At 48.7% G+C, this 20,498-nt stretch overlaps 5 protein-coding genes across 5 annotated transcripts; 3 read left to right on the top strand and 2 right to left on the bottom strand.

The window, feature by feature from the left end:
• Positions 1–1,875: 1,875 nt before the first annotated feature.
• N7484_002713 (uncharacterized protein) lies at positions 1,876–3,229 on the top strand (the record flags this gene model as incomplete). Its single annotated transcript, XM_057113133.1, has 4 exons — positions 1,876–1,967; positions 2,037–2,318; positions 2,374–2,507; positions 2,565–3,229. 4 exons carry the CDS (start codon positions 1,876–1,878, stop codon positions 3,227–3,229), a joined length of 1,173 nt encoding a protein of 390 aa, XP_056973273.1.
• A 2,923-nt stretch (positions 3,230–6,152) lies between these two features.
• Positions 6,153–8,251, top strand: N7484_002712 (SDR family oxidoreductase/polysaccharide deacetylase family protein; the record flags this gene model as incomplete). The annotated part of the gene is made up of 3 exons (XM_057113132.1): positions 6,153–6,264; positions 6,510–7,268; positions 7,338–8,251. 3 exons carry the CDS (start codon positions 6,153–6,155, stop codon positions 8,249–8,251), a joined length of 1,785 nt encoding a protein of 594 aa, XP_056973272.1.
• A 1,019-nt stretch (positions 8,252–9,270) lies between these two features.
• N7484_002711 (uncharacterized protein) lies at positions 9,271–11,263 on the bottom strand (the record flags this gene model as incomplete). Its single annotated transcript, XM_057113131.1, has 3 exons — positions 9,271–10,104; positions 10,152–10,838; positions 10,910–11,263. 3 exons carry the CDS (start codon positions 11,261–11,263, stop codon positions 9,271–9,273), a joined length of 1,875 nt encoding a protein of 624 aa, XP_056973271.1.
• Positions 11,264–14,458: 3,195 nt separating this feature from the next.
• On the top strand, positions 14,459–14,779 carry N7484_002710 (uncharacterized protein; the record flags this gene model as incomplete). Its single annotated transcript, XM_057113130.1, has 2 exons — positions 14,459–14,512; positions 14,603–14,779. 2 exons carry the CDS (start codon positions 14,459–14,461, stop codon positions 14,777–14,779), a joined length of 231 nt encoding a protein of 76 aa, XP_056973270.1.
• Positions 14,780–15,904: 1,125 nt separating this feature from the next.
• N7484_002709 (transcription factor domain-containing protein) lies at positions 15,905–18,388 on the bottom strand (the record flags this gene model as incomplete). Its single annotated transcript, XM_057113129.1, has 2 exons — positions 15,905–16,994; positions 17,049–18,388. The coding sequence occupies 2 exons, from the start codon at positions 18,386–18,388 to the stop codon at positions 15,905–15,907; spliced, it is 2,430 nt and encodes an 809-aa protein (XP_056973269.1).
• Positions 18,389–20,498: the final 2,110 nt, after the last annotated feature.

Below are 20,498 nucleotides of genomic sequence, written 5' to 3'. Positions count from 1 at the left end.
AAATTAATTAAGTTATCCACTGTTGGATCTAGTCGTGAAAACTTTGTAGCCCTGCAGCTTAGTCGCAGCCTCGTTGTTTTAGCTTGCGTACTAGGTGACCGAACTACTGTAACCGAACACTAGTTACCAAATGGCCCCGAATCCAGAATGTGTGAGCAATGGACAGGTTATTTAATATTCCCATGTCGGATTTAATCGGCTGTTGTGACCCATGGATCGGTTGTGGTCCACGGGATCGACGCCCCAGGACAACTTTTTCCCCAATCATGCGTAAGGGTGCGCCCACCATAATGTTACATTGGAAACACTGAGCTCGGATATAATCATGAAACCCAGAGAAGCGACCACAACATTAGACTCAGATCGGGTGGGCATAGATGGCGTGTGCACTCCCGGATCTAGGCAGGTCCCCGAGCGCGGACTTTTTCTATAGAAATTGAAGGATGTTTAGGTTCAGGTACTTGGAGAGACTAAGAAAGACTAAGAAAGTATCATTAGAAGGTCGACCATGATTCGCTGATCGGGCTAGCATCGACCAGGGAAGATGGTCTGATGCAGAACCAAATTGCAGTTCGTGCTAATGCAGGATCGATTGAATTGTTCCGATCGGCAGCGGCGTACACTTGTACTGTAACTCGGCTACTGAACCGCCCATACAGAATACAGAGCGAGCTTTTATATGCAGAGAATTGCCACGCTGAGCCTGCATGGACGCTGCTGACTCCATGAAATCCATTAAAAAAATTGCGGAAACCCCCGTATGGAGTAGGGATCCTCCCCCCTCGTCCGTACCCACCCTGAGCAAAATCCCTCAGTTGCCCAGAACAGAGCCACTTTCTAGTGGGCCCCACCGACTCCATTCTATATGCGGCTAGTCGTGAAGTCTAATATATTTTTCAATGCCTCGTCATTCAAGGATCCAACCGCATCTAGTAAGGTCCACGGATGTTGACCGTAAACTCTTTGCACTTTGTCTGATATATGCATTGCCCGATCAGCTGTGGAGAACCTCGCCTCCGCAGAAGGAATACTTTCAAACGGATGTACTGTTGTATTACGGAGGTTCCATTTACACAGAAATAACCCCCGGTGGCTCCCCTAACTGTTTTAGGAAGGCTGGAAAAGCTCGTGTGCTCTCCTGCACCCATTTACGGTCGGCTATATAGTGCAATGTCGTACTTTCCATATGAACATATTTGCCTGAGACAGGGCGATTCCTTCGACCCACGTCAATTAATCGTTACCGCCATCCTAGGTAAACCATAAAACTCTTTTTTGGTTTCAAGACAGTGTAAACGTATACGTGGCCAGCTCCATAGCTACGGTCCAATACACATCCTCCCTAGAACGGCAGGTCCATGGACCAATTCCCGAAGCTCATTGAAAGCTGAGAGGCGCAGTGGGGAATAATATCGGCAAGCATTACAGGCACCATATTGTAATTGCTGTGCCCTTGAGCAAATCAGATTAATTTCCCAAGGAAATTGTTTTCCAAGGTTCCTTACTCCGTCCGAGTCCATGGGTCTTGCCCACATAGATCCCCCCACTCCATCCTATGGTTCACCCTGTGCTGTCACTGGAAGATCAATCTTTTGCCTGTGATAAGCCTGGGACTTCTACACTATCTGACAATGTACGCAATCTCGGCCATGCACCTCTCCCAATAATTGTACCTATCACACGAATCGGCGAACTCTCCGCTCAGCCCCCCTCTGGAGACTTGACCGTCCCGGTAGATGCATGCGCTATCGGAAAGTCTATAATCTTGCATCGAAAATCCGGTATCTGTTATAAGGATGTGGGTTGCTGCCCTTTGAACCCTCTTTTCCCCTCTTGATCGCCCACTGACCTTAATTATCCATCTACAGGCCAGTAATGTCAGGTCTCGGCGGTGACTTTGCCGTGCGCTTTGCGCGAGAGACATGGGCTCTTTACGCTGTTGGTGTCTTGGGCGCTGTTCTTCGATAGTGAGTATCCTCTTGCGACGCCGCTTGTTGACTTGGGCTGGAACACCCCGCTAACCTCTACCACTATAGTACCGCTCGTGTTAGGCGATTAGGTATTCGCAACCTCCAAGCCGATGACTACCTCATGTTAAATGCTGTGCTTTGGTATACTATTCTTTGTGTCGCCTTAAACCAAGTGGCGTCGGGTGGAGGATCGAACTTGATGACACAAGAAGAGATTGATACTCTCACACCCAAGATCCACGCCGAACGAGAAAATGGCAGCAAATGGGTGTTCGTATCGGAGCATGCTTTCATCCTCTGTGTCTGGAGTTTGAAGGCGTGTATGTTGGTGATTTATGCTCGTATCACGTACGTGACTGGATCTGTGACTTGATGAAATTTTCCTTTGCTGACATCTTTATAGTGAGGGATTGAAGCAGCGCAAATGGATCAACTGGATCGCCGCCTATGTTGTTATTGGATTTGTTGGTACAGAACTCTCTCTGTTCTTGATCTGTCGCCCATTGTCGGCCTACTGGGCGGTTCCCACCTCAAATTGTAAGGAACATACCTTGCATATGCTCTTCGACCTCATTGTTAATTGTTTTCTCCCAGACCAATGTTCCTCATATCAATATTACGAAATTGTTCAAGGATGCCTTTCTATCTCCGCCGATATCTTCATGTTGATAGTGGCCATCCCGATGATGGTCCAGGTCCGCGTCCCACTCAAGCAGAAGATGATCCTTGTTATTCTATTCGGCATGGGTATTTTCGTCATCGTCGCCGCCATCTTGAACAAGATCTACTGTCTCGTCCCCTCACTTATTTCCTATGTCTACATGAACTGGTACTTCCGTGAAGCCACGGTGGCGATCCTGGTTACGAACTTGCCACTCGTTTGGTCGCTCCTCCGAGACGTCTTCCCCGCCCTGAAAAGCTGGACTGGAGGATCGAAGAGAGGTACTGATCGGTACAAGTCGCAACCGTGGACCAACAGCAAAAATTCTCGACCCTACGGTCCTCAGAGCCAGCTCCGCTCTGGAGACTTTAATATGCAAGATTTCCACACGGCATCGGTCACCCCGACGAAGACTGGCCCCGCCGTTTCCGACGTCAGCTTGCAAGCCAGCGACGATCGAGATATGAGCAGTGATGACGGCTCAGCTCGCGCTTTGCGGATCCGTCAAGATATTACTGTCACAGTGGAACATGATTCGAGGCCACCTGCTTACGAGTCAAACAACGCCAACGTTGCCCGCGGCCATGAGTCTGTTTAATCGCCCCTCTCTGGCGATCCCAAAAATCTTTACAATTTTTCATTTTGTTACGAATATATGGAGTCTGTGTGGACCTGATACCCAGCTAATCGTTAGACCTACTTTTCTTTTGCTTTTTGTCTTTTCTTTTTTCTTATTTTTCCGTTTTTCATTGCACATATTCACCGCTAGACCTCTTTTGTGGAACATGTTTTGGACGGTCCAACCAGGAGATAGAATCATTGGGATATTTACCGGCATTTCCGACCATGTACTTTACATATGTCTGTATAGAACGATCTTGTTAATACACTACTTGCTGAGCCTCGGCCCTTCATCTCTTCTCAGCGCCACAGAATCAAAACCTGGCCTGCAAAGTCAATCTATTCCCGAGGTGGATAAGACTTGATCCACTCTTGCCCCGCCGATCTCCCGCCTCCTTGCGTCAACACTGCTGATCTCATCATCATTGGGCGGGTTCCGCCCGCCTGTTGGTCAATCTTGAGAGCTGAGGTGGGAAGACCAGATCATACCCCTGCATTTCAGCCTTGGCCAATTTATGTCCTGAGCCAATGGCAAGTCAAAACCCGCAATGTGAAATTTTCTGGAGGGAAGGAACCAGGACCATTAGGGTTAACCAATTGCCGTACGCTAAGAAACTCGTTGGAATGTTCCATGCCAGATCTATTCCCATTACCAAGACATCCAGGACATCCACAAGACATCCACGAGCCACTGAAAGTGCCCAGGCGAACTCCCTCAAAAACAAGACCAGTTGCCCAATGCAATCTCGTCAAATGGTCCCCCCAAGTGGTTCCTTTCGGCGTGGCCGCCGGTTCAGCCCGTTATAGTGAAGCGTGCGGGCTCCACTCAAACTTGAACTCGGCGACCGCCGTCAACGCAAAAGTATTGGCTCTCCCAGCCTTTTCTGTCGTCTATCATCATTCTGCTGATCCACGGTTTGGACTCAAAGGTCATACCATGGTACACCGGTATAGCTGTGGACATAGATTTTCCGGGACACACATCCCCCGTTTACCAAGCAAATTCTCCAAAAGATCGACTTGCTCTTGTGGAGAGCGATAAGTGGTCTGGAGAAAGCATTATCAATACCCACTGGTCATAGCCATTGATCGGCCGAGCTTCGCCCGTCGGGTATAAGCCCCTTTTCAGATTCATTTGAATATTTACATTGTCAAAGTCGATGAAACCTCACCAAAAAAGGAAAACGAAAAAATGACAGCAGAAACTTCATCGCGGGTAGCGGCGGATGTAAACCAAAATGGAAACCAGGTTTCACTTTGATTCCCAGAGAAAACCCCGAATTGACTTTTGGCCATAAGCCACTTGCATACGACATAGCCGTGAACAGAGTTCAACAGTGAGTTTCGGTGACCCACGTCTTGCTCCAGCGCGGTCCGCTGGGCCCAACAAGCCTCTAAACCCTCTCCAAATCGACTCAGAACCGTGTTCCGCTAAACGATAAGGACCTTGTTGTTCAGAACGTTGACAATCTTGGCAAGATCTTCGCCGATGTCGCTTCGCTGATGACATGAAGGCATGTCGGTTAATCAATTTTTCATATAATTCGATTAACCGACAAATTAGTCAAGTACTGTTAATTCACATGGCTTTATAACAGGTGGAGTAGCCGCGGGAAAGCAGAAATGAGTTCCGGACCGCTTAATGTCACATTTTAATATCGCATTCGCGTCTGTTTCACCGATCGATCTCGCTCTAGATTAATTCGTACTCGCACAGAGGGTGTGGACTAAAATATAGACTGGACCTCAATCAGCCAGTAGTAGTACAGAGCTAGAGATCATTCTATCCCCTATTCGGGATGTGGACAACGAGCAAGTGGGACGGATATACACCAATGATCGAAAACGCCTCAGCTTCGATCGCAGAGCGGGTTGTGCGCGTTCGCTTTGTGCAATGTGGTTCCTGATCCACTCCAGGCTTGTACAGTAGGTCCGTGCTGTCCATTTGGTGGCCACGGGAAGTGCTCCCGAATGCGATCTTTGTTCCTGGCTTCCTAGCTTTGCTGCAGCTAGAACTTTATCGGTAGTGTCTAGAATCTCGGGGCTTGAGATTAATCTGGAATAGGTCTGAGCGCCCAGAGTTGTGTTTCGGAGGTAAGTGCTGGAATTGGCGGATTAGTGAGACGCCAGGATGCGCTAGGTTATTGTCTAGTCCGGATATCAGATGCAACGGATTCTAGTGCTTATTTTAGGAATATCTAGGGAAGAGTCTAATAACAATGACAAGAATGTTCTTGTCATTGCGATAGTCTGGATTCTGGATTTGTTTTCACCCAAGGAGATCAGGGGTAAACAGCCCCAAGTCAGGAAACTTGTCCACGCGTTAGTCAGAGATTGAAGCGTTCCCCACGTGATGAACCTCGCGGCAACTTGACACGCTTCGACTATTGAATCTTACCCTGGCAATCCAACTCTAATGCTTGAATCGAGTGCATAAAACGAGGTTACTGACGTGGAAAAGCTTATCCGGTCCCAATCAGATTCAAGGTCTGGCCAGCTTGTGGCGCACAGACACAGGACAGACGCTTCCACTCCACTGCAAAGTTATTTGGAAAGGTCCTCGCGCCAGGTAGGTTCTATACATCCGGATCGGGATTCTCTTGCCAGCCACGATCGTAATTTCGACTCCGCTGTCACCTCTGATCTCATGGTCTCGGAGGAATGGAAGCATATTGTCGGTGTTATAGAGATTCAGACTGACCTATCGTTAGCTCCACGTGAATATCAACTGTTAAGTTGCTATTGGTGAGTACTTGCACGATTGGAATTTTAAGAATTATTATTCCGCGTGCCAAGCGACTGCCGGATCTTCAAAGCCCAGCTTTTACAGGCAGGCCGCAGCAGCTCCCTTGTAGATCGGTGGGTTAAGAGTGGATTTGGAAATCTGCCCATCAGAAACGATGTCGACCAAGTCATTTTCTCGGCAGCCTTTCCTAGGCTTGGAAGGCCGACATGTCTTCATTACCGGGACTGCTGGCACCGTGGGAGCCGAGACAATCCGAGAATTCCTAGGTAGGTTTTGGCCACTTTCCCCTCATCCTTGGTGCCGGAGAGCGATGGAAGCTGTCTGTGGGCATTAGCTGCAACACAGTGGATCTGTCCCGTCGTGCTGGCTCCCGTCACTTGCAGCGTTGTCTGCCATCTGTGCAGTTGAGTCCCGTTGACTACATGGAGACCCCATCTTGATTTACTTTAGACCCCAAAATTGAATACATTTGACATCTTGTAAACTTTCAAATGACCTGACCGTCTTCTAGATCAGGGATGCCGTGTCACAGCCTATGGAAACTGCCCACTGCAGCTCTCCGGAATTAATGCAGAACGCTTTTCTCGATTGCAGATTCTGAATGGAGACATCACCGACGAATATTCCGTCCAGTATGGCTTTGTCAAGGCAGAAGAAAGTTTTGGAACTGCCACCATTCTCATTGTCAACTCTACAAATGAAGAGACAAGACAACAAGGGCCCATATGGGATACCTCACTCGAAGACTGGGAAAAAAGCTACAAATCGAACGTTCGTGGCTCTTTTCTTGCTATCAAGCATTTTCTGCGCCGGATGCATGAGAACCAGCAGATATCAGGGAATCATCTGGCTAGCCCGTCTATTGTTGTAACAGAGACCGAGACACATGCTGGCCTCGCTGCTGGAAAAGCCGGTCTTCATTATGGTCTTCTTCAAACCGTGCGAAATGATATTTTGCAGCTGAACCCTGAGGGGCGTATCAATGCTATTGTAGTTGGTAAAGATACCGACGCAAACCATCAGACTGCTGCCCCTCTCGTTATAGCACAGACAATAGCCTTCTTGGCCTCAAAGGATGCTTCTGGTCATATCTCCGGCCAATGCATTCAAATTGAGGGAAAGCAACCCTCCGGGAATACTCAAGCCAAGCTTGATGCAAACCGAAGCCAGATCCAGTCCATTCCTCGTGGACTTGGAAAGCCGAAGCGCAACAAGATCCGCGTCGCCGTGTCAATTGACTTTGACGCAGTTTCAGGGTGGCTTGGAACAAGTAAGTCCACTCCTCAGCCTCGTCTCAATTTCAATTCACATTATCAAACTAATCAACTCGTCGTGACAGATGCACACTCCGATAATGGCCTGGCAGACTACTCGGCTGGATTCTTCGCCGCCCACGTCGGAGCTCCCCGATTATTGCGAATGCTGAAGAAGCTGAACATAGCCGATCGCTGCACCTGGTTTATTCCGGGTCACTCGGCTGAAAGCTTCCCAGCAGAAGTTAAACAGGTTGTCGACTCAGGTTGCGAGATTGGCCTGCATGGCTACGCACATGAAGGAGCGTACCAGCTCACTCCAGAGCAGGAACGTGACGTCCTCGTGCGCTGCATGGATATCGCACATACCCTGACAGGCAAGAAGCCAGTAGGTTACCGAGCACCATTATACCAACTCCGTGAATCAACCCTTGATCTTCTGGAGGAATATGGATTCGAGTACGGTATGCAGTATCCTGATTTCCCACTTAAATGCGCATCGCAAGCTGACGTCACTTACCTAGATGCCTCGTTAACCGACAGGGACTGCCATCCCTTTTTCGCTCCCAGAAGACCGCCTATCAAACCAATCGATTTCTCCAAGCCAGCTTCCAGTTGGATGCACCCCGTCCAGGAACCCGTATCTCCACCCGATAGACGCCCCCTTGTCTGTGTGCCATGTAACTACTACATGGAAGATATGACCCCGATGCAGTTCCTCCCACACACCGCTAACTCCCAGGGGTATGTCGATACGCGGGTTATTGAGAACATGTGGCGTGATCGGTTCTTGTGGATTCGTGATAATGAGGAGGAGCCTGTTTTCCCTGTTTTAATGCATCCAGATACGAGCGGTATGGCTCACATTATTGGGATGTTAGAGCGTATGTTAAGATGGTTGAAGGAGTGGGAATGTGAGGGCGAGGTGGAGTTTTTGCAGACTGGACAGATTGCAAGATGGTGGAGAGAAAAACAATCGGAAAGTGCCCAGGTGGCTTAAGGTGAAAGCTTTAGATCATATTTCAAGAATCAATTAATGGATCTGTTGCTAGTGTGAGATATTCTCGCGTCCCGACTGCTTGTCACAAGGCCAGTCGCCCTCGGAGCAGTGCGCGATCTCGTGGAAAATGGAGACTGATGCCCACCTGGAGAAAGAATGATTAGCCGAATGAATATTCAATTATTGTCGGTTTATCACCCAGGTTTAAAGCAACGCCATGGATATATATATGATGCCGAACTTGACCTGCGTGAATTTTGACTCTAGCGTTGGCGGATATTCAAACATTAATTAGGCGCTTACTTAGCTGGCAAACCTGGAGGTCATTTGATTAACTGCTTTGATCAGAATTAGAATGAAATATATTTTCATTTATGCACATGGAGTTGCTCCCATCTGCCTGGGCCCGGTTTCGACGAAGTGATCAGTTTGGTCTTGCGCCTCGTGGTGGGAAATGTCCTCCCATTCTAGAATACCGGAAACTTAGATTGCATTTATTGGGAGGAGAGCATGGTGAGCGTAAATCTTCAGACTAAATGTACTCAATGTTTTGAGAAATATCTTTGATGAGCTACATCGACGGAAGTTCTCCACAGCGCGCGAAGTTATTATGCAGCTTCATCAGCAAGACTACGGCGGCTATATGTCGGAGTCCGAAAATTTGATCATCTAGCTTTTCTTAAAGGATGACGCACATCTAGTGCGTGCTGTGGGACGGAAAACATATACTGAGAAAGCCTGATTTGAATTCTCGGTCTGCGAGCTGAGGCATACTAAGATGACAAAGGAGAGGACAAAACGAAGGAATTCATTCAAAAGGAAGCGTAGGGAACCATTGCTGTAGTAAACAACAGAGTGTAAACATACTGCTTTAGGGGAGCTCCAGGCTGAATGAAATAGAAAAATCCTCAAAGAAAGTAAAAAGAAGCACAGGTGATCAAGGTAAGGGCAGCTTGCGTGGTAAGTTACCAGTCCATGGACGATCTTCATGTTCCATCATGAACGGGACGTAGTCCAATTTAGTGGAGAGTTCCAGCAGCAGTGAGCTGAGCCGGGCAGAATTCATAGTTGACACATTCGTCAAGGACACAGGTGTTGCCGTGCAGAGCCTGGCCAGAACCGCAAGCAGCAGGCGTTTCAGAAACACAGCTGTTCTCCTCGACACTGAACACCCAGCCATCAGGGCATGTGGGATCTTCTGACAGAACACAGCGGCCGTTCTTGAGCTCGAAGCCATCAGGGCAAGTCGGATCATCAGTCGAGAGGCACTCATTCCCAACGAAGATAGTGCCATTTGGACAGACTGGCTTGCCACCAACACATTTGTCCCCTTTGGGAATGGAGCCATCAGGACAAGAAGGCGAGACATCAGAAACACATTCTCCGTCTTGGAGGATGTATCCATCAGGGCAGTCACTACCCTCCGTCAAGACACACCTGCTACCAGCCCAATCAAATCCAGGGGGACAAGAAGGATCCTTGGAGAGAACACACTCATCATTGATGAGTTCCGTGCCCGGAATAGGACAAACAGGGATATCGCCAGTGAGGCAGTCTGTGCCGTCAAATGTAGAAGTCCCGGGGCATTGAACGGGAACACCAGCCACACAGGTGTCATCACTAAGTGTCGTGTGAACTGGGCAGACAGGAATGACAGCGTCGTTAGAGATACACGCTTGTCCATTAAATGTCATGCCGGCCGGACACTTTGGCTTTTCAGTCGTAGCACGATCCTGAGCAGTCCAAACAGAGTCGTCAGGGCACCTCACAGCATCATCAAGGATACAGTTCGTTCCATCCCACTGAGACCCCTCGGGGCAATCAGGGGTCTCGCGGCTAACGCAGTATTCGTTCTCCAGATGGGTGGTGGGTGGGCATTGAACGTTCTCGGTAAACACACACTCTCCGTCGACGAGTGTACCGTATTGGCAGGTCGGCGGTCCCGGCCAACACACAGGGATCCTTCAATGAATTGACCAGGGGGGCAGTGGGCTGTCTCCTGTGTGACACAGGCATTCTGGTCGAAGTCCATTCCAGGTGGGCATGAAGGGTCCATAATACCAGGCCTTACGCAGCGATCATCGTCCCTGATCATCCCGTCTGGGCATTTACCATCAACAGCAGCTATGTAACAGTATTGGCCATCCCAGCTCATGTTGGGAGGACAGCAAAAGGCTGTACACGAGCTTTGGTTCGTGACGAGCTCGGCACCATCTGAACAAGTCGCATCCGCGAACGTGGAACACAGATTGTTGACGAGATGGCTTCCATCTGGGCACCTCAATGGCTCTGAGGAGCCACAGCGTCCAGTTTTCTTGTTCAAAATAGTGCCATCTGGACACTCTGGCTCAACATCCGAGACACAAGCATTGCCATCTGCATTGATGGAACTACCATCGGGACAGGTTGGGCTGGTGGTGGAAACACACTTGGAGATCAAAGCCAAGAATGTAGTACCAAAAGGACAGTCAGGGTCCTCGTCGATGGCACAGACCGAACCGGACAGGCTTGAACCATCGGGACACGAAGGCCCTTCCGAATAAACGCAGTTCTGCCCGTTGAAGTGACCCTTGTTCGGACAGGCAGGCTGGGTGTTGGACTCGCAAACGTTCCCGTTGATGGAAAACCCAATTGGACATTCTGGGGGTCCTCACTCACACAAACAGGACCTCTCTGGATATATGGCGGAGGACAGAAAGGATCACTGGGAGTGATACAGGTATGGCCATTCCATTGGCCATTACCGGGACAGACAGGCTCTCTCGTGGAGATACAGTGGCCATCTCGAAACTCAGTGTCGTCTGGACATTTGGGCACGACTAGCGCACAGGCCGTACCGTCAAATGTGGTGCCTGTTGGGCAACATTTAACGTCGCCAGTTGCTGAATGAGTGGACGGAACGATGTCATTCAGGGTAAAGCGCCGAGGCTGCGATAGGAGCTGTTGCTGTGCTGCAGTGTGGATAGCTGGCAGCAGTGTCGACCAAAAGAGAATGGTCTTAGTGCGAGTCATTGTTGCCCACGGTGTTGAGGACAATTGAAGATTCAAGCGTAAGCACTGGATCCTTGACTGCATGGTTGGGTATAGAACAAATCTTATATAGAAGCGTCACGCCGATCATCTCCTCCGTTCTGAATTGATAACCAATGTTTCCTATCAGCCCCGCCATCTCGATGCTTGTAATGAGCAGCTCCAACCGTGGTCATATTGCATGAACTAATGTCATGTGGACCAACAAAAGTAATTTAGATTGGATATTCATCTTTCAGTCTCAAAATGGCTCTCGAAGCTAGGGACTGTCTTTACCGACGTCGCATACAGTACATAGTGGGTGCCATGACTGTAATTCAGGGGGTAACCGCTCTCTGGCAGCGTGCTTTGTGACTGAGTTAATAATCAGCCTCATAGCTGTCTCACCAAAGGCCCACATCTGTGCATGATTTCTCACGATCGATCCATTCCCATCAACTCCCTTGAATATCCTGTACAGTGTGACCGAATTGCCGGAACCAGGCATAGCTAGAAGAAGCTTAATGAGCACAGGCTACATGTGCGTCTCCTCCACTGTATATGATACATATCCAATAGATTCCGCTTTGGCTCGCATAACAATGAAATGCCGATCATTCCGCATACTCCTACAGTATGCGCCCGACTTTGGCTTAACCTGTTCTAGGCCGGCCCGCAACTCAGATCCTACAGTAGCCCCTTGCCGCACAGTCTTACCTTTTTCCCCCGCAAAATTCAGGAAATCAATGCGAAAAAGGTCATCAGGTGGCCAGGGATTTTCATCTAGCTTGTCTAATAATCATGTGACGTATCTAGGATTTAATATGACCTGGAATCACCGCTAACAACAAGGAATGATAAGAGAAAGGTCAACAGGTGGTCAAGTTTAACAATATCTGATCACCTGGCCGCCTGATGTACTGCCATGAAGCACGCGCTAAGCACTCAAAGTGCACTACTGCGTTGTGTGCTGTGGCCAACAGGAACGAATGCCAACTTTCTTCGGCCCGTCATGGTGGGGGGCTTGGAGATAGATCGAATGGAATCGAACATTCGGGTCATTTTTAGGGCGATATCAAGTCCAGGGCCTCTGTACTCACAATGTGAGAAGCTGATCCAATTGGAGCAAAGCCCTTTGGAAAATACCGAGTGCTGAGTGGATAGCAACAAAGTGAGAAATGAGTAAGAATCAATTTCGGTCGGATAACTGCCACGCGTCTCTCAAGGTTGCTTTTAGCTGGAATTCAATGAAACGTCTTTATCCTGTGCCATGTATCCACAGTCCAAAAGAGACCGCATGATCAGAATCAATGCCTGCTGAGAGCAGATCTGGCGGATGGAGAGATAGTATCATTGCAGAGGGTCCAGAAATCACCTCGCAAAAGATGGGTTCCTCATATAGCTGAGCCTAGGACTGGAGGGCATAAACCATTGCGATTTATAGAAAGTACGACAATTATCGAACTGTTTATCTACAAGGTCAACAGAAATGACGGGATAATCATAATCAAAGGGGTGAATCTATCAAATCCCATGTAGACAACAGGTATTTCTTTCTCATTGAATGGGTTTGTCACTTCAGTGTTTAAAACAAGGATCATGTGGACCGACAAGAATAGACAGATCGGAATGTTGATCAAGGTTTCCATACTCTCAGAAAAGGATCTTGAGGCCAGGGAAATATCTCACCAGCCTAGCCTCCGCAAACAGTGGGTACCACGATTGTGATTACGAGGGATTGAACGCCCCTGGCAGCGTTCTTTGCGGTTACTTCATGGAATATTAAACATCACGCCCAAGGCAGCCTTGCCGAAGTCCCACTTATGTGATTAAACTTTACCTATCAAGTTATTTCATCCGCCCCTTGTATATGCTGTGTGACCCGGGACCGAAATGCCGGGACTGGGCGTAGCTGAAGTCCGCTAGGTCTATACTACAGGTGTCTCACCGACTACATATGAAATGTATTCAATTGACTTCTTGTTAGCTGACTCGCATAGCAAATAAACGTCGATCATTCCGTATGTTTTCATGTTGGAAACTTTTGCGTAGGTATAACATCATAAAAATTGATGATGCTAGGAGACCAATCACGAGCATTACAGATCGGCGCTTTTGGTTTATTCCAGAAAACTAAGTAGAAGTTAGCCAAAAGGCAGACGGTGTACAGATCTGGGAACAAATTTCCCGTCATTGTCCATAGATGTGGTATGTAACAGCAGTAATTTTGGGTCGCCCCGCACCACAATATCCCCCTTTCAGTTACAAGATCGCCAAAGTATCCCTATTACTGTGTACCTCTTCACATATAATAGTTACCCTACATAATGGCAAAATGTTAAGGAAGATACACTGAAGAGAGGTTTATCCACTTACATAAGTTGCGACTACCTTTTCAAGCTATCTTAAATATTAGCCACCCTACCTAGCCTTCGAAGTTCATCACTCTAATCTTCATGAAATCGAAAAACATGATCATCAGAGCGACTTTGTTTCTCTTTTACTGCCGCTTGGGCTCAACAGGTCCCCATTAGCGGTGAGACGTGCTCGTCGAGCGATCCTGAAACCTGCTGCTCGGTGACAGGCCAAAGTGCAGGCCAGATTGAGCTTGACGACTTTTCTATCCAGTACACCTGTGGTGCCTATGCAAACCCTTCCAAGAAAGGTGTACCTGCAGCAGCGGACTCTCGGCAATGTGCCTCACTCTGTGCTGCCGATCCTTCTTGCAAAACAGCTTCATGGACCCTCGCGAATACCAAGGTGAGATGCTATTTCGCCCTTGGGGATTCATACAGCATACAAACGAACAACAACTGGATTCTGCTGGAGGAACCCAGTGGGACCGTGACTGAACCCGAACTCGAACCAGGTCCGGGATCTGAGCAGGAACCAGAACCAACGACACCGCCTGAAGAGTGGAGTGAGGAGTTGGAAAAATGCAGCGAGGAGCTAGATCAATGCAGCGATCAGAACCAGAGATGTGATGCTGGCTGGGAAAAAGTGTACAGACAACCACAAAAAGCTGGAGGCGAAAGAGAAGGAATGTCAAAAAAAGAAGAACGAGCTTCAATTGACTGTCAACTCGCTTAATGCTCCATGTCGATCAGGATCGCATAAAATTGGTGAGCCACTTCGCATTATTTTCACCAAGTCAGGATTACGGTCTGAAGTACTAATCCTTGATAGAACCAAGGGATGATGGCTGCCGATACCAAGTTTCTGGCAAGACCTACACCGCAATCTATAATAAATGTAAGTTTAGACTTGCCTAACTCATTAGCGTCTGCGTGGATGCTAACCTGCTTCCTAGTGTTTATTTATCATTCTATAAATCGCTTTCAGGGAAATGGGCAGTCTGTTGAAACATGTATGCGGAGTTGCGGTCAAAATTCCAAGTGTATCGCTGGAGTATGGTACCCTCAAGAACGTGACTGCTGGCTACACACTCAAATTCTTTCATTAAGAATTATGCGGAGTGCCCATGTCATCAGTTTTGCCATTGACAAGGATCAGGTCTAAAGTGCACGACGCGGCCTCGTCCACATTCATTGATTCCTGTGAGTCTTTCTTGCTTTGGTATAGGTTTTCTCCCATTAATACGGGTTTCCCTATGCTTTAATGCGAATGCAAAAGCTTCAATTGCATCCTCTTGGAAAATGAAAGATTTACATGCTATGCGAATTATGTGTAAATTATGGTGAAAGTGATAGTGAGTTGCTCAGGGTGTAGCGTTCTTCCGCGTTTCAACTTTAAACTTGGAAGTCTTTTAGGTGGCTTGCGTTTCAATCACCCATAGGTCAGTTTGTCAGTCGGACTCTGGGCGTACATACTAGCTTGTGGATAGATGTCTTAACAGTGGCCTTTGTACGCCACTATACCATGTATCGAGAAAAACAAAGAGCGGCGAACTTAAGCCAAGGGGAAGAGAGAAAGTGCCTCGACTAATTGCTCCATCCTGATTAGCCTCACTTGCTGTTCCCAAGTTGGCACTCTTTGAGATCGTTCTGACCGCAAAGTGCATGTCGCTCATTCATACCAGCACTGCTCGGAAAGAACTTCCCGCGTAAGACTCTGCTTAGGAGTGAAGCCGTGAAGCCCTGTCAGCACCAGCGACTGCTGTCACTTAGAGACTGTTTTCAACTGAAGACTTCTGAATGGATCAAGGCCTGCGTTGGAAACAAGCATAGAAATCGAACGTTGAGAGAAGGCTCAGGAATTCGAATCCATTAAATTCGCATTAAGTCCAAAAACTCAACTATGGATATCTTTAGGAGGACGTAAGAAACCTTGGAAGCTTATCTAGTTAGAACGGGTCACCTAGTTGTTAGGCCTAAATGTCCCGCCACATCCAACGCTGGTCCGGACTGTCTTCAGAGTACTTCAGTAATTCGCTGGTTCATATTATGTGCACATAATCATGTTGACTCAAACAGAGGCTAAAAACAAAAATGGGTATTTCCACAAAGTCAAGGACCCTCCCTCCACATCCAAAAGAAGAACACCGTGGAGGGTAATCGTGTATAAGATCCACGGGCAACATAGTAATGCCAAACAAACGAATCATGATAGAGCGTGAATGCAAAGACCCCAGAACAGTCTACAACTTACAGGTTGCAGTTCAGAGAATGAAGTTCAAGCTCAAACTTAAATCAGACTCGCGATATCCATCCGCGAATGAGCAGAACTTGACCGTCCATCAGTTGTATCCGAAGCAGCAGACTCTGGATTCAACATGGATACAGGAACAGATTCCTGCTGAGGCGTCTGCACCCGTTCCCGTAACAACGCATCCTGATCTCTCCTCTGCTTCTCACTGATGAGTTCGTTGACTGTATTCTCGATCCATCCCCATGTCTTCTCAGGAGTTTCCCAGGCGGCCTCTTCTGTTTCGGGTGGTACAGACGGATTACGGGCTGATGTAACAGCTTCAAGATGTGAGCCTGTCTCACTACCCTGCCAAACCCAGCTTCCATCACTGGTCCCCTGCATATCGCCCGAGACATAGGCCATCATCTCCTCGTCGTGGTCGAGAATGCCCATATCGCTTTGTCGGAAGCGGTCTATCAGTGCACGGAGAAAGAACGCGAGGTACCGGCCGCAGGCTACGTTTATGGCACGGCCGTCGCCGATAGATGCGCAGGCTTGGACGCATGCGAGGGCAGCGGTGTATTCTTGGCGGAAAAGGAGGAAGAGAGTGCAGCGCCAGATGTGGGTGCAGAGAAGGGTGCTGGCTGATGAAGCGAAGAGGATTCGCCAATTAGTTGGGGAGTTCGTGCGCATGCAGCGGGATAAGATGGTAGCGGTGTCGATTGCGGTTGTGACGCAGTAATCCATTGCGGTGGAGCGGATGATATCTTGGCAGTATGGTGTGATATTATGGCGGTGCAGAAGAAGGCGGGCATTCTGGAGGTAAATGATTGGGGCCAGGGAGCGGGGGTCGAGGTCCTGGTCTGATTTTGGGTGGAGGTGCGGTGGGAATGTTGCTAGACATGTGTTGAAGTGTCTTTCGAATGTGTCCAGGGTGGCGTGGCTAATTGTGATGGAGCGGAGTGTGCGAGTGAGTTGGCCGATTGATCGGACCACGTGAATGGTTGCCAGCATAGGGGTGGTTTGGGGGCTTTCTGGGATGTTGCCATTATCTGCGATATATTGCTCGTCGACTGGACAAGGTAGATCGATGTCGCAGTCTTGGTCGTTTATTAGGACTGGCTTACCCATTTCAAGAGCCAGTAATCTGTCGCGTATAAGTCAATGTTTGGAATATCACATTTAGTACTGAAGCACCTACCGATCCCAAGTATATAAGCCCCACCAGAGACGTTTTCGCATTTCTCCTTCGAGCGGGGGCCATGGGCCGGATTCGATGTGCAAGCCAATCTCTTGAGCCACGCGCACCGCAGATGCGATCCACACCCAGCTTGCAGACTTAGAGTTTACCTCATAGAGAAAGATGCTGGCAAGTAAAGCTGCGCGGGCTCGGTCCAGGTTGAAGTTGTCTTGCCATACATCGATGATCCCGCAAGAAATGCGCACGAATTCTTTTCCCTGCTCTTCGCGATTTGGGTCCACGGTGTGGATAGCACCGCATGCGAAAACTCCAAACAATACAGCTGCCCATTCGCTGGAGATACCGGCGATAGAGCCTTTCCGATAGACCTGGTCGTATTCTGCGGTGAAAGATGGCCAGTGGAGAACTGGCAAGACAGAATGTATGCAATTGAAATACTGTGCCATGAGATTATCTGCAACTTCTTTCGGAGGTAGAGCCGGTACATCGCCTGAGACGATGGATTTGGAGCCTTGCTGCTGATACGGAGTCGGAACCTTCAAGATACCACGACCATGTTGACGCAAGTTTTTGCGGACATCCGATAGGTCTTCGGTAATCGATATCCTGGGTCTTCGGGCAGGTTTGTAATCAATCTCCGGTAAGGTGATCAACTGCTGCGAGGCTGATTCATCAACGTCCATCATCTGATCAGGACGAAGCCTCCCAGCTCTAAACTGCTGCAACTGCTGCTTAGTAGACTGGAGCTGCTTCTCAAGATCCTGCACCTGCTTGATAGACGACATGCGACGATTAGTCTCCTTAGTGAACTGACAACGAACACGTCGATTATTGCATTCGGTGCAGCTGCTCGATTCCGACGCATCACACTTCACCTTGCGCTCACGACACGCATCACAGCTCGGGTCCTTCCTGCGCTGGCGATACGCTCTTTTCTGCTGCAGTTGACTTTGAACGTGACTAGAATGTCCGATCGGGCTTGTCTGGAACAGACTCGGATTGCCCGGTAGAGCGCCTATAGGAGGAGCGTCGCGCAGACCCCCATTTTCAGCTGGAGAACCCGAGGCCGAATCGTAATATCGGTCATAAGGCGACGTCGACGGACCCGGAGCCAAGGTCATCCCATGCTGTGGTGGACCCTGAGGCATTGGTTGTTGGGCGGGAGCCTGGGGCATGGGCTGTAATAGATGGGCCATGCGCATCCCGCTGTCGGGTCTACTTGGCGGGGCGGAAAGCATCGCACCGGGAGCCGCGAAAGCGCCCGACGTCACCGACTGCACGGGAGGTAGCTCATACGAGGTTTGATTTTGAGCCCCCGCGCGAAAGGGAAGAGGGTTCATCTCGGTGGAAAATTTTAGTTATCCACTTTGGAAATGTGATTCCCACTGTGCGCCCGAGAGAACCAAGTTTTTTTTATGAAAAAAAAAAAAATTAAAAAAATAAAAAGAAAGTTGTATCAATGCTTCTCCCCAGAGAAAGCGTAGATGCGCAAGGTCAGAAAACCATGCGATGGCCAAGAGTCCAGCCGCCGTTTCCTGGGATCAAGATCATAGAACGGGCAATATGCCGCGAGAGAATGCTAGTGGAGGGAAGGAAGGTTGCTATCGCCACGGGGGAATCCAGGTCCAGATGGCCTAGCCCCAATTACAAGACGGAAGCGCGGGTCATTCAACACATCCGCAGGCCATTCTTGTAGGAGGTGCGTAGCGTCGAGAAAAGCCAGTGGACAGTTGAGAAGTACCAAATCAGTAAATCCAAAAATACCAAGATAGCAAGTCCAGGATGACGATTCAAATGCCGAGGTTTGGGGGCGACTTTGCGGCGAATTAGAGGACGAATCGAGATCCAATGTGAAGAAAGGTTTGTAGGGATCACCCGTCAGCGAAAGGTTCAAGGTTGAAAGGAAAGGCAAAATAAGGGAGAACAAGAATAAAAAGGCAAAGAGCCGAAAGGAACCAGATCGACAGCAGATTCAGTATTACGATCACCGTCCTCCTAGGCCCCATCAGGGTCCGGTATTGTGACCCAAAGAGTCAGATCGTGGAGATGGCAGTGATGAATTAAGGAATCTTCAGCCGAAATGACTGATAAAACCTTACCGAGACTCTGGGCCCATAATTTCCAACGGACTCCTATACCCATGGCCTATGTACACTGGAGATCCTGACCCGAGATCGGCTGTCGATGGATACCTGAAGCAGGTGAAGCACAGGTGAACCAGGCCCCACGTAAATGAACCTTGTTGGGGTTTGGCTCGATCCGGCCTTGCTACGAGACTCGGTAAACTGGCCCTTTGTCGGCAGACTTAGCGGGGTCCCACTTGGAGCCATCGAGCGGTCCGTGACAGCTAGATCGTCAATCGGTGGCAATGGAGTTGAGACTGGCAGGGTACAGGAAAAGGAGCAAGTTACATATGGGTTACACGCAAATTAGAGTTGTCATTTTCCGTTGTTTTTCTTGCTTTTCCTTTGACTTGCCTCCTTTTCCTGGTGTCGGTTCTAAGGAATCATATCTATGGAAGTGAAGATCTCGGCGCCCGCCGTGCCGTGCCTTTTGTATCCAATTTTGACTGCGCCCCGTTTCATCTTCTGCACGGTTACTCTCTCTCAAATTAACAAGAATTCGATGATCGCTCGGTAATCATGCACCGGACCACATGGAAATCCAGTCCGGATGTTGACCCGGTGGGACCCAGTGGCAAAGCAGTGGTTGAATGGCTGAAAGGCACAATTGATCAAGGGACATAAGGGGATAATCGTTGCTTATTCCGTCAGATGCTGCCGACCCAGCAATCGTAAGGCCCTAACTCCCCGATCCAGTCAAGGGTAAGGCAAGTGTCCAACCGAGTTTTATCCGAACAACGTTGAGTTCCGGCCCCAGTTCCCTTGGACTCCGCAAAAGGGGAGATCAGGAGTGCGGCCTACGAGGCCCCGAGCGTAAACGATACGGGCTGTTAAGGGATACAGTCTACGCAACTTTGAATGAAAAGATTTTCTGTTTTCTTTTTCTTTCTTTTTTCTTAAAGAAAAAAAGAATTTGATCTTTATTTTTACCTATTTTTCTTAATCTTTTTTTTGTTTTTTATTTTCCTTATATCTCGGGACCAGTAACATTATCACAGATTAAACAACATCTCTCAGTCTCGGGAGGGTTCCACTTACAAGGATTGTGTGCCGACGAGCCAGGCGCCGGAGAATACCTCCCGAGCCAGTGCCGTGGATTCCTGTCTTCCCACGGGTTTGGGACCGTGATCACAGGACCAGGTACCCAACCGTGCATTATATGCAGGAGACCACTAAGTACCGGTTAGGTTAGTTCGCCGTGAATTCTTTGCCAAGTCTCGTCTGGCCACTTATGCAAAATGATAGGACTTGCCGAACTTGAAGCCACGAAAACAAGAAACCAATCGATTATTGGGAAATTGGAACAGAAAAAAACGAACTGATTCCA

This window comes from Penicillium longicatenatum (genome assembly GCF_028827895.1).
Source record: "Penicillium longicatenatum strain IBT 33135 chromosome Unknown contig_2_segment0_segment0, whole genome shotgun sequence".
NCBI lineage: Eukaryota > Fungi > Ascomycota > Eurotiomycetes > Eurotiales > Aspergillaceae > Penicillium > Penicillium longicatenatum.
This window is presented reverse-complemented; position numbering and strand designations above follow the sequence as displayed.